A 12813-nucleotide genomic window follows, 5' to 3' on the forward strand; every position below is an offset into this window, starting at 1 on the left:
CTCTCAAGTACTTTCAGATCATTTTAATCTGAGATGCAGAATATGTAAAAAAAAAGGCAGAATCTTAAAGCATGTGATATAATTGATGCATCAATGAAGATGTTAGAAAAGATTTTCACTTTCTCAGAAAAATGTAGTCTTGCGTCCTTCAAACAGGCGATCATTTAAAAATTATTTGAAATCCTGCTGAGCACCCCCGCATGAGGAGAAGAGGGGTTCAGCAGACATTAGAGGGAACAAAATGCATATTTCATCCATGCCTCAGGTCTCAGAATACCAGAAAGTATTTTAATTTTTTAAAACCTCTGAAAAAGATCTTCACAGAATCACAGCACTGCTTGAAGTATTGCAGGGTCAGATTTAGTCATTAGAAACTGTTATCTTAGACTTTAGCTCCTCCAAAAAAGCTTTGTGTTTAATGGTTCATAAACAGATATTCATAATCAAATTCATATTAATAATAATAATAATAATAATAATAATAATAATAATAATAATAAGCTATTAACTGTTGGTTGGTTTACATATTTTGGGTGGTGGCAGAAATTAATTTTGCAGCCAATATCTGAAGAAAGTCTTCTGATATTGCAGTAACTATTTGGTTGAAACAATGTTATCAAAAATGGTGTGGTCATTTTTTCGTGGCTCAGTTGAACCATTTCTCTGCTCTCCTCCCCACTGAGAGCTGATGTGTGGGGAGCGTACTGGTGCACTATGGCTGCCGTCGCATCATCCAGGTGGGGCTGCACATTGGTGGTGGTGGAGGGGATCCCCATTACCTGTAAAGCGCTTTGAGTGAAGTGTCCAGAAAAGCGCGATATAAGTGTAAGCAATTATTAATTATTATTAAACCACAGAGAAAAAACTGCCACACACTTCAAACGCTTGTAGACTCTGCTCACTCACTCTGTTTTGCGAGAAACAGAGAGGGCAGTAGAAAATATGAAGCAAAAGGGAACAAAAGAGATTGTATGAGAAAGGGAGTGGTAGGTAAAATAAGAGCATCCAGCATAGTGGAAACCTAGTGGGTAAATAGTATACGTTGCATAGTGAGAGTTATTAATAAAGTATATTCTAATTCTGTTGACGTGAAGTAGTGGAGCTGCTGTTTAGTTTAGTTTGCTGCTTTGATCAGACCAGCTGTTTATTTGATTATTTTGGTGTCAACATTAATAAAGCCAGAAAGCAATCTGGAATATTTTTTTTTCTTTTTCATTAGCGTGTAGGATATTCATTTACAAAGATCCCTAAAAAGCCACCCTGAAATGGGAGATCTTCCACAGGAAATGTGAATATACAGTATAAAACATGTGGATGGAAAACAGTTAGATGGATATACAAATAAATACATGCATTACTCTTTGCTCCTGTGTGGATACGAAGGTCTGGAATCCTGGAGCTACTCCAAATCCCAGTTCATGAACAAAGGGAGGTTCTGCCTGACTGTGGATTTGAACTCTCACCCCAGCTTCAAAAGTTGTCTCTTCTGTTCAGAGAAAAGAAAGTTTAAAAAAGAATTAGTGCACAGGTCAAACAAAAACAGGAGCAAAACACATTAAGAATTAATTTTGGGAACTATCCAAAAGTCCCTAATTAGCCTGGTGGATTAAGAACCCTATCTTATATAAAAAAACAGTGCAATTACAGTAAATGTATGTGGTTTGAAATATACAGTAGTATTTTCTCCTGTTGCTGCTTTACCTAGTTGTAATCTATGCATTGTAATAATCTTTTGTAATCAATCTATGATGGAGAAGTGTTGGCAGTCAATCTGTTATCTGATACTTGGGTTCAGCCTGTTGTCTCATCCAGTTAAAGTCTTTGTTCATCAGTGCAGGATGAGCCTTATAAGAATGGAGACTGCCCAGTCAAAAGTACTGTAGGCTATCCCAGTAGCATGCTATACCTTATACTGAATGGAATTGGGTGGCACTGAGCTTGCCATAACACACTACAGAAATTTGCATTGGGTACAATCACTCTGGAGCTGTGGGATGTACCCAACTGGCACAAAAGCCATACTGTTTAATTTTAACTTCATGTCACAAAAAACAGGTGGTTTGCCATCACGGTTGTCTTCATGTTTTCAAAATATATGGTGGGGTTGTATTAAAAAAAGAGTGTTCCAAAATGATCAGCTATTCCAGTGCAAATAGGCTTAAATCTGGAAACAAAAATATTTAGTAATACTTTCAATTTCAAATACTGTGCCTATACCAAAGCTTCATTAAGAAGCATATTTCCCTCACCAAGGGTGTCTTGACCTCACTTCATTATTCCTCCTTCTCCCTAGTAGTTATTTTTCTTGCACTGAGCAGTTGATAGACATTATGATTTCCAAGGTTATATAACTTGATTCTACTGTGACTTAAAACCTCCTGAGGTCATGTTCAAATCAAACAACCAAGAAGAAAAGATTTTGTTTTTGATGACAATCTATTTTTTGCATTTTGTACATTTGCCAATACCTTAACCCAATGCCTATAATGGGAAGTATCCATGAACCTTTTAAATAATAGAGTAGTTGGCAACAATACCCAAAAGGTTAAATTAAGTATCTTAAATTCTGCTGTGCTCCAATTCAGTTTTTTTTTTCCACAAGACTAGCAAATGGCATATTTTAAAAGCTACAGTAGGCACACAGATTATAAAGTTAATATTTGTGAGTAGAATCTGCCCCTTAGCCTTGGAGGATTACATAGCTTTAGAAGAATTCAAGTCAATTCGCCATGGGGAACATCAAACAGATTTGGATAAAAGCAAATTTCTGGATCCTGGCTTTGCAGGTTTCAGCTAGGAAGAGACTCTTCCCTCCAGCACATTCTCAGCAAATTCTCTCAGTGTCCCACGCACAGAGACACACGTGACAAAAACATCCAATTAAACCAGAATTTGGCATTTTTTGGAAGCTAATCCCTAATCTGAGTAACAATGCAACTGCAGCATGACGGTTTTAATCTGTTGAAATGAATTACTTTTGCTCTTCCTAATTCACTTCAGACCTTGTGCCATTTTGTTACTTTTTTCCCCCCCAGGAGAAGAGGATGTTCAGTTGTGATGTATTATTTATCAGGAGTGGTGACAGGTTGAGAATGAATCTGTCCCCCCATGAGGTTAGAAAACAAACAAAAGATCAGCTTGAAAAAAAAAAGCACTCTTAAAAGCGAGAACAAGTTCAGTAGGGAGAAACATGTTGATCTTGAACAAAAAAAAATACACTTTTCAGAGTATTTCCATATTTTCTTCAAAACTTTAAATAAGTATTCTTTTCTCACTCAAACACTGACCCAGGGGTCACCTATTTCGAATCTTTTTTCTACTTTAGAATACAGGCAGTACATCAACCATCCAACCATTTTCTAACTGCTTGTTCCACTTCAGGGTAGCAGGGGGAGCTGTACCAAGCAATGGGTGCAAAGTAGGTGAGCCCCCGGACATAACTCCACAGACACAGACACTCACACCAGGGCCGTTTTCCCCAGAAGGCAATTAACCTACCAATGTGTCTTTGGACTGTGAAAGGAAATCAGAGTGCCCAGCAAAAACCCATTTAAACAATGGGATAATATACACACACCACTTTCATAGCACTCCAGGTCTGAAACTTGGGCCCCAGCACTGCTAGGCAGCAATGCTGATCTCTGCCCCACTATGCTGCCCCACTTGTACAAACATCAGACCTTGTCACAACATTGCCAAGCTGTTAACATCACCAGGTGCAATTTCCAAAGCAGTGCCAGGCATGACCCACCTGCAATCTGTAAAACCGTTTGATGGTTTATTGATAAACCTGCAAAAAAAATGTTCACTTCCTTCAGAATCAGAAAACCAGAAAATTTTGTGTTTTGTAGACGTGATTCTGGTGTCTATTGGAAAAGAGTGCAGCAGTCTTCAAAGAAAACAGTACTGCATGTAACATTATTGCCACTAAAGTTTGCATTCAGTATATTAGAAGTAACCATCACATTTGTGATATATACTGTACGAAAATGGCTTTGAAATACTGAGAAACTACAGAATCTATTTTAAAGTTCAATTAACCTTACCTGAGTATTTAATGACTATTGTTCCCAAAAAATTCACACAGCTAAGTAAATGCAAGGTAGTATGTTAACACCAAGGTAGTCTGTTGAGAGAACCCTTGCTAAATGTGTTTTGGCACCTGATTTGGTGAGTCAGCCCTCTTAGATTTCCCATTTCTGCTCTCACTGAGCTAGATTTCCTTTTACCTTTGTTGTTCTTTAGTTGTACTAGTAATTTCTTCATCTTCAAACTCACAAATGTTATGCATTTCCTTTCTACATCAATCACACAGCAGTTTGTGACTGCTGAAATAAAACCCATGTGAGTTTAAGAAAGAAACATTAAATTGTTTACAATACTAGATATTTCATGTTAACATTTGAAATGCTATAGAACATCATGGTTTCTCCTTTAAATATAATCTTCATCAAAGTAAATACTAAACAATAAAAGTAAATTGAAGGGAATCTTTAACAATCTGCAAATGTTAGTTCAGGTAAAAAAAAAATATCATCCCTGTTCTGTATAATGGAGAAAGTTTTGTCATTTTGATTCCAAATGGTACAAGGTTCAGTTTTTATTGACACATAGAATGTTCCAGAAGAAATTCTTCCCCTGCTGCCAGACCGACAAATCCCATTGTGGTGAAAAAGTCATGTTCTGTCTGATAACTGAGTAGTGAGGCAACGCATGTATATGACTCCGAATAAATGCATTCTTATCACCCATCATTGCCTACAATAAGCAAACTTATCTTACATTGACAGCTGCTTCTCAGAGGAATTTGTTTTCACAGAATCTTCTTTTATTTTAGCGAGCTTTACTAAGCATTTCAGTTCTGCCCAGTATTATACTCTGTATTATTTCTTTCCCATGATTTTTCACTTTAATGTTTTTTCAAAGCTAGCCATCTTTGCTGGTGGCTAGAAAACTGCAAAGTCCCTTAACTGGAATTAAAATGGTGTGTCTTGTGCAGATACGTTGGAGTTATAACTTATTTTTCTCGGTTTGACGTAGCATGTCTTAGCAAAAACCACATAATGAAATCTACCCAGAAGCATGAATAAGCCATAAAATACAGTACAATTGATTTGGTAAAAAAAACATCACTGCCTCCAATAAATCCTGCTTTCTTTTATGACAAACCGCATGTTGGGAGCCAAGTTATGATATAACCCTTCAATTCTGTGTAGTATTCCTGCAGAATAATGTTTCTCACATTTGTTAATTAACGGCTGTGACATACCACTTCAAATAGGGATATACAGTAAATACAGTATGAGCCTTCTTGCTTATTCTTGACTTCTCTCAAGAAATGCCTGGATGATATCCTCTGACCTAGTACCAAATAGCTTAGAGGGACCCAGGGACCCCATCTCATCTGTAACTTTCCTTACATTCTTATGCAGTAAACTACACGCCTAGTTGTAAGCAGTATCTTGGAAAAAAGACACAGAGTGACACACTGTGAAGATGGCACTGAAATGAACTTGGTAGCAAATGTTTCCAGCAGTGTTTCAGGTGATGGCCAACAATTTGCATCTTTTACCTCCACTACGATCTGTTGTTCAGTACGCTAGGATCTAAGATATTCTCTGCCACCAGCTCACCTGGTGGCTGTTACTGTACAGTATCTGCAAGAAGAAGTCAGGGCCTTACTCGATAATGAAAACTGAATGGGAAGCATTGACATGTAGGCAGGAACCAGCTGAACAGAATGGATTATGGATTTATTTTCCAAAGAAAAATAATTCCTGGACTGTATTCAATTCTGGTCTTCTTTAAATGTAAATGCTAATGACAAAGTATTCTTTTGCAAAAAAGTGTTCTGGATCTCTTTGCAGAACAAAGAGAAAGAGACACTGATCTCAAAATTGATCTTGAGAACATTGTAATTGATGTGTTCAAGACCCATGAAATAAAGAGCCTCTGTGTAAATTTTCCATACATATTAGAAGGATTGATGTTATTGATTCAAACAAAAAACATGCTCAGGGTATTACTGGGAGAGGAATCAACTTGGTGCCCTCTGATGATGATGCACTCTGTGATTCTAGTATAGGCTATGAGTTGCCATGACCCTTATCAAGAATAAATATTTTTCTGATAATGGATGGACTAGATAAGCAACTAGAGGCAAGCATGAGGCAAAATAACTTACTTGGTTGATGAACAATGTAAAATTAAATAAGATAAACGCCATTTTGCAGAAGAAACCCATTAACCCCAAAATATGTACGAGCACTCTGGCAGGAGTGAAGAATTCTACATTAGCAACGTCGCTTAAATCTGTAATTAAATTAATTTAAGCTCAGTGTTTTTATGTGTTTTCACGTAGAGTACATTAGAAGACATTTTCTGTTTTACTGTCGACTTGTAGTTATAATGGTATTCTCAAAGATAAACTGCAGTTTTTTTCAATATGTTTAGAGATACTTTATTTTTCTCTTGCTGAGCTATGCTTGCTAAACTACTGAAATGACTGCTAAATGAAAACTGTACCCTATGGTTCAAAAGAATCTTGATGAACACCTTCCCATGGATAATGATAGTATACTGTACAATACAGGGTGTTAGTTTTGCTAAATGTAACTACCATTTGTGCATTGGCTTGTGTGTATTGAATGATATGGTACAGAATTGCAAGAAAGTAAGTGTTCAAGAAGCAATATGATAATAGCATATTTTAAATCTGTCAAGCTGTAACCATTGTTCAACATACTGCGTAGCTAACTGACTTAAATATCAATAAGTACAGTATATTTGCACCCACTCTTCCTGCAGTCTTGTTTCATTAATTACTAGGCTTAACACTGCATAACCCAGTGAGATGCTAACATCATTTAGAATGGCCAGAGGAACCTTCCAGGCAATTACTTGAGTGATTTTCTGGGCTTAAACTGGTCAGATGGAAGTGGTGATGACCATCCAGGATTACAGATTCCCAATTACACTGTTTACCCAAAAAATGACCGTACATGTTGAACTAACTGGTTTGATTTGATAAGTGTAAATTATAGCTTTTAAAGGTATGCATTGTGTAATCTATTTACATGTGTTGGTAAACTGTTCAGAGTACCTGTAACAAAAAAGTTTACACAACTTATCAAAACATGACACCAACAAAATAATAATAGTATATGGAACTATTTTTTTAGACTGAGGGAAATTAGTAGATTTGCTAAGCATTTTCATTAGATATGTTTTCATTAAGCTTTAGGGCAAAACGTTATATTAAAAATAGAAAACAATATACTTTTTAAAAAAGCTAAAGTCAATATATTTAAAGCTCTTTGATTTGTTCTTGAACATGATTTCATTCTCCACAATAAAAATGTCCCAAATTCGTGTTATGAAAAAAATCATTAAAGTTCCTCACATTACAAAATTTGTCATACGGTACATGTCAGTTACTGTGCATTTGTGATACATTTATCTAGGCTACCAATGGTTAAAAATGAAAAACAAGGTCCGTTCAATTACATGGTGTGAAAACAAATTAAAAGTCAAATGAAAAATATATTTTGTGCATTAAAATAAAAGCTCTTAATCACTGAGGAACTATGGGTCCTTTCTGCTGCATTAATTAATATTAGAGACCAATGACTTAGGATATTAATTAATAAGTAAAGAGGTTTAATTAACAAATCCTTCTCAAACCATTTTTATAAAAGATGTTTTTCACTTGGAATGACTGATTATTGCAAGGCATTTAGTCAGAAAGCGTCAGAGCTCTCTTTAAAGCAAGATTATGCCTGAGGAGGAAAGATGCACACACAATGGGCTTTAACCTTTCAAGCAAACATGATGTTCATTTCAGTTCTGTCTCATTATTCTGCAGAGGAAAGAGTCAGTGCCTAGAGACACCGTTTAAAATATCAATTTTTGAGGAATGAGTTTTTGGAAATGTTTTTTGTTTGTTTGGACTTTTCTATTTTCCTTTAGTAAAAAGTAAACCAAGGAGTAATTATCACAGTATTTATACTGTGGACTGTGGTGACAAGGCCTATTATTTTACTTAGATTTACATTTTCTGAAAACTTTGTTGCATTATATTTCTATAATTCTTATAACAAAGGAAAGGGAACACTCATTCACTGGTCAGTAGTGCGGGTGTTCATTTTAAGAAGCCTTTTTGGATTACTGTACATTTTGATATCTAAATCAGATTAATCTGTATTACTTCTTGAATAATGCGGAGTAGCAAACCATGACTTATATTCAATTTAAAAATGACCTACAATAACAAATTCTAAATATTTCATTCTCATAATTTTTCAGTTTTAACTGCTTTTTAATCACCAGAATGGAAACAGTGAACTACTATTTCAAACTAATTGAGTACATTTGCATATTAAAATATGATAGCAAGTTCATTATTTACATTTGATCCTCTTAAATGCGTATATGTTCTTGGTCCATTTAAAGAATAGCACATTATAGTGACTGCCACCTCTTACAGTATGTCTTATACAGTATCTTACTATATTAAGAGCAGTTCTTTTAACCGTTACTTGTATTACCATAGCTATTAATTAACTCCTACAATTTTGTCAATCATCACATTCTTTTACGATGTTGTATGAAAGAAGGATTAATAAATCTAATTTGTGCCCATCATTTTCTAAAATGTGTGACTTTTACCTCAGTCCATTTAAATAAATGCTGCATTATTTTATTTGTGATACATTTTTACAGTAGTAAAATTTTACCAGAAACCTAGTTTTTCTTGTCATGCAAGTTGGAAAAAAAACACAATCCTTTAAACATCTTTGCTGACTTTTTTTTAACATTAAGCCGTGGTGAACTAGATCTCCTTTAATTCCCTAGGGGCAAATTGCTTTGATCCAGGAGATAGGAAACAAAAGGGGAGAATGTTGCTTTCTTTTCATTGAAATAAACACTTGTTAAGTGCTTCAGACTGTGTTAGAAATTGGCAATTAAACATGAGAAGACAGGAGGAATTATATACAGTACAAGCAGAACAACAATGCTGAAATTTACTTTTAGACTGGCAATCATGTGTATGTTAGCTTTCATTTATCCGTATCGCAGTTCCACCTGCTGAAATAAACCTGAGAAATACCACCTACTCTGATTACCTAGGATGTCTTGCAAATCTATTATCACATTTGTTTGGCACCACAAGAAACAAATGTGTGAGCTGTAACTTTCATTATATTTAGTGCGAAACCTTGGGTTCACAAGTAACAATTCCTGTCTGTAGCAAACTAGGTTTTTACACAGTGCATTGTCAATGCATAAAACGTATTATAAAATTTATTTGTGGAGGCAGCAAAGATTGGGAAATTTCAAATCTAGACACAATACTCTAAAACAATCATTTAGTTGACAGGAAAATGAAGGGCATTGATAGCTTCAATGTCCTGTTGAACGGCCCTTTCTTGTGTTCTAACTTTGTGATTTACTTTATAATTATACAGTACACAATCTTCCTTTCCATTTGTATTCATAAGAACATTTATTTTGGATTTTATCATATTATTTTATCCTTAATGTTTGTTTGTTCTCTGATGCTATCCGTTTATCTAAACCTTGTCTTTAAATGCACTCGTTCTGTAGTGGCCTGAATCTCGAGTCATTGCTAGGGGACATTTTATAACTGGCCAGCAACTGACATGTTATGCACTTCAATATTTCAGTTCAGTGATTTGATTCATATCTGGACCAAAAAACTCTCTTTTCATTCTCTGTCATCTGGAAGTTTCACAGCCCCACAGCCAACGATGGAGTGCATGAGAAGAAAAAAACACCCTGCAAAGATGAGATGTGGGATATCTTCGTTAAATTGACTTGGATGTTTATAAAGTGTCTACCCATTCACTATTAGTAAGTTATTTATTCCTGGAAAGAGTCACTAGTTCCTTTCACAAGGGAAGATTTGGTCATGCCAAGAAGTAGGGGATTAGGTTTGATTTACAGTATTTAAGTCTTTGCTCTCAATCAAAAGCTTCCTTCATGCATTGCCAAGGCCATTTAAACTCTGAGGTCACCCCCCAGTCCTTAATTAACTGGAGTTGTCAGAACGTTTCTCTAAAATACTAAATGTTTGTTTTCCAAATTCATTGAAGGTTGTCGATTAAATATTCAACTTGCCATTAAATATTTCCTTTGTTTTTATGTCATGAGCTTATATTTTATCAATTTTTATGCTTAATTGCATCTCTGGCTGACAATACAGACAGCCTGCATGGGTAGCACGAAGGCCTTTTTTTTTAACCGAAGCAGATGTTGATAAGAAATGTGTTAATTGGAGAAAACAAAATCCTGCCCTTTTTAATTGCAATTTCAGATCCAGCACATTGCACACCTCTTTCATTAAAAACTGTTTGCAAGATTAATTTGTTGGATGATTTAAAAGGCACATTGTATGGAATGTTTAAGAAGCTCTTCGTATCTTCAGAAATGAAAGCAGATTTCTGTAAAAAAATGAGACACTGTTACTAGAAGAACTTTAAGTATTTTTTTACCACAGGCAGATAATTGCTCATTGAATGTTTCATTTAAATGAAATCAGTTAAACAGATTCAACTCATTTTGAAATGACCAAAATAATAAAAAAAAAAAATTTAGGCAGTACCATTGTTCCAGCAATTTGTAGGAACTACAAAATCTGTTTTGTTTACAATGAAATATTCTACTGGTACCATTCATCCATTAGCAGAAATCCCCTTGTTCCTGAATCTGCCTATAAAATGTTTGTTTTTAGTTTTTTGGAAGACCAAAGCAATCCAGAACCTGTCTCTGCAGGACATTTCTTTTTAAAATGTTCTGATTTCAACCAAATGTATAAAAAACATTCTATTGAATTAGAATATTCCTTACTGTTATTCTTGCTACAAAATACTGCTAGCTTGAGTTTCCAACTCTATGCTGGAGAATCTCTTTAGTTATTTTATGAATAATCCCCTAATTATTATTTCACTAATCATTTTGTGTCCATAACTGGAGTCTTGACACCACTATAAATAACAGTACGGAAATAACAGCCTAATAAGACAATCTATTGTAATTGGAAACTGAATTCTAGAAAACGTCTTGCATTTAGAAGAGAAGCATTTTTTTTTTTGCAGAAAGAAACAACATCAGTGGATAATTGTAAGCTCTATGGTATTATATGTTTATGTGGAGATTTTCAGAAACATTTTTATAAAGTTCCACATGTCAGAGAATAATCCTCAAACTAAAAACTGCAGGCATCTAAGCAAATATTGTATGAGATGTGCAAACAATACAAAAGGACTGAAACACTATTCAGAACTAGGTAGAAACATGGCAAATTAAATTTTATGCAAGAAATGCAATAGAAACAACAAATCAGCAGTTTCAAACTAGGAGACAAAGTATATCAGAAAGATGTAAGAGCTTATCTGCATTCATCCACAAAACCTAAAACAAATGGGTTAAATAAAATGGATAGATAATAGAGATTTTATCTGTTTTACAAGGCTTAGCAAACCCACTGAGATGCTAAGGAGTTAAGCACAATGAGGACTTAAAGAAGACAGAGAGAAAGCGTAAAAAAATGGTAATGTCAGACAACATTGAGTAATCTTGGAGCAAAGTGACAAGATCAGTGGCCACTCTTGTCAGGTAGCATGCCTGCAGGAACTAAAACTAAAACAAATGCCTAATGATCCTTCTCAGTCGATTTAGTACAAAAGGTGTCAGGAGGTCAGAAAGAACTCCAGAATACTGGGGATGTAGTGTCTGTAATAATATAGATTTTGTTCAGCATGACACACAAACAGAATCTCTCTGCACTGGAGATGAACAAAAAACAGAAGGCAACAGTAACTGTGGCTACAGGATAATTTGTCTGCAAATCCAGAGACACTAGAATCCATGAATCCATCATTTCAAATGTTCTTACTGTTGACCTGCACAACATGTCTATACACTATACAAATGACCTATTCCATAAACATTCTGGTGTGTTTATGACCAGATATTACACACAGTTTTATTTTGCAATTTATAAGGAACAGATTTAAGAACATTTGCTCACATACATCATTGACAGTCTTTATTCAGAAAACCAATCACCTTGCAAGTCAAACTCTCAGTGATCTCAGAGTGCTATTTTGTGACTATTTAGTTACACTTTTTTTGTAAGTTAATTTATTAATTAATGTCATTTTAAAAACGACTGTTCGATGCAACTGATTTTATTTTAATACACATTTTTAAAAAGTTGGTTGTGAGAAAATAAATATCTCAAACTTAAAAAAGAGTGAAAACAAAAACGGAAAGAAATAAACTTAAAACTTAGAATAGAATAAATAAATAAATGTAAGCATAAAAACAGCTAATACATTTCTTTATTGTGTAATAGATGCTAGTGGGAAAGCAAAAAACATCTATTTATATTTAACAAACCATCACATAATTAAGTGGACCCTTGTGACTTGGATTTAGAATTTGTATTGTAAGTGGAGTACTACAGATTTTTTCTCTTTGAATTATAAAAGACAATGGATTCTGATGGGAAATTTTTCTGAAAATATTTTGCTTTCAATGATAGAAAAGATGAATTGGCAGGTATTTAAGCTCAATAATAGGTTGGAGGCCTCTCCAAGGTCCTTGTACATTCCCTATATTCTTCATCCATGTGTCTCCCAGAATATTCTTAATTTAGTCTTCTCATCTCCCACAGCACTTCCCTCTTGATCTGCCTTTAAAGGTAAAGTTATACTTTTTCAGATCCACAAATAAATTTTATAATACGTTTTATGCATTGACAAGTTTTCTTTTTCAGATCCCCTTTTT

The 12813-nt window shown here is 34.7% G+C and overlaps 1 protein-coding gene across 2 annotated transcripts in view; it reads right to left on the reverse strand.

Annotated features, from left to right (window-relative positions):
- asic2 (acid sensing ion channel subunit 2) overlaps nt 1-12813 on the reverse strand; it is a 357270-nt gene that overhangs the window by 15388 nt on the left and 329069 nt on the right. For both annotated transcript variants that reach the window (XM_088623080.1, XM_088623079.1), the window contains exon 3: nt 1359-1486. In XM_088623080.1, the coding sequence (XP_088479206.1) occupies nt 1359-1486 (128 nt within the window). The remainder of the gene's footprint in view (nt 1-1358; nt 1487-12813) is intronic.

This window comes from Lepisosteus platostomus, chromosome 28 (genome assembly GCF_059453375.1).
Source record: "Lepisosteus platostomus isolate fLepPlt1 chromosome 28, fLepPlt1.hap1, whole genome shotgun sequence".
In the NCBI taxonomy this organism is placed as follows: domain Eukaryota; kingdom Metazoa; phylum Chordata; class Actinopteri; order Semionotiformes; family Lepisosteidae; genus Lepisosteus; species Lepisosteus platostomus.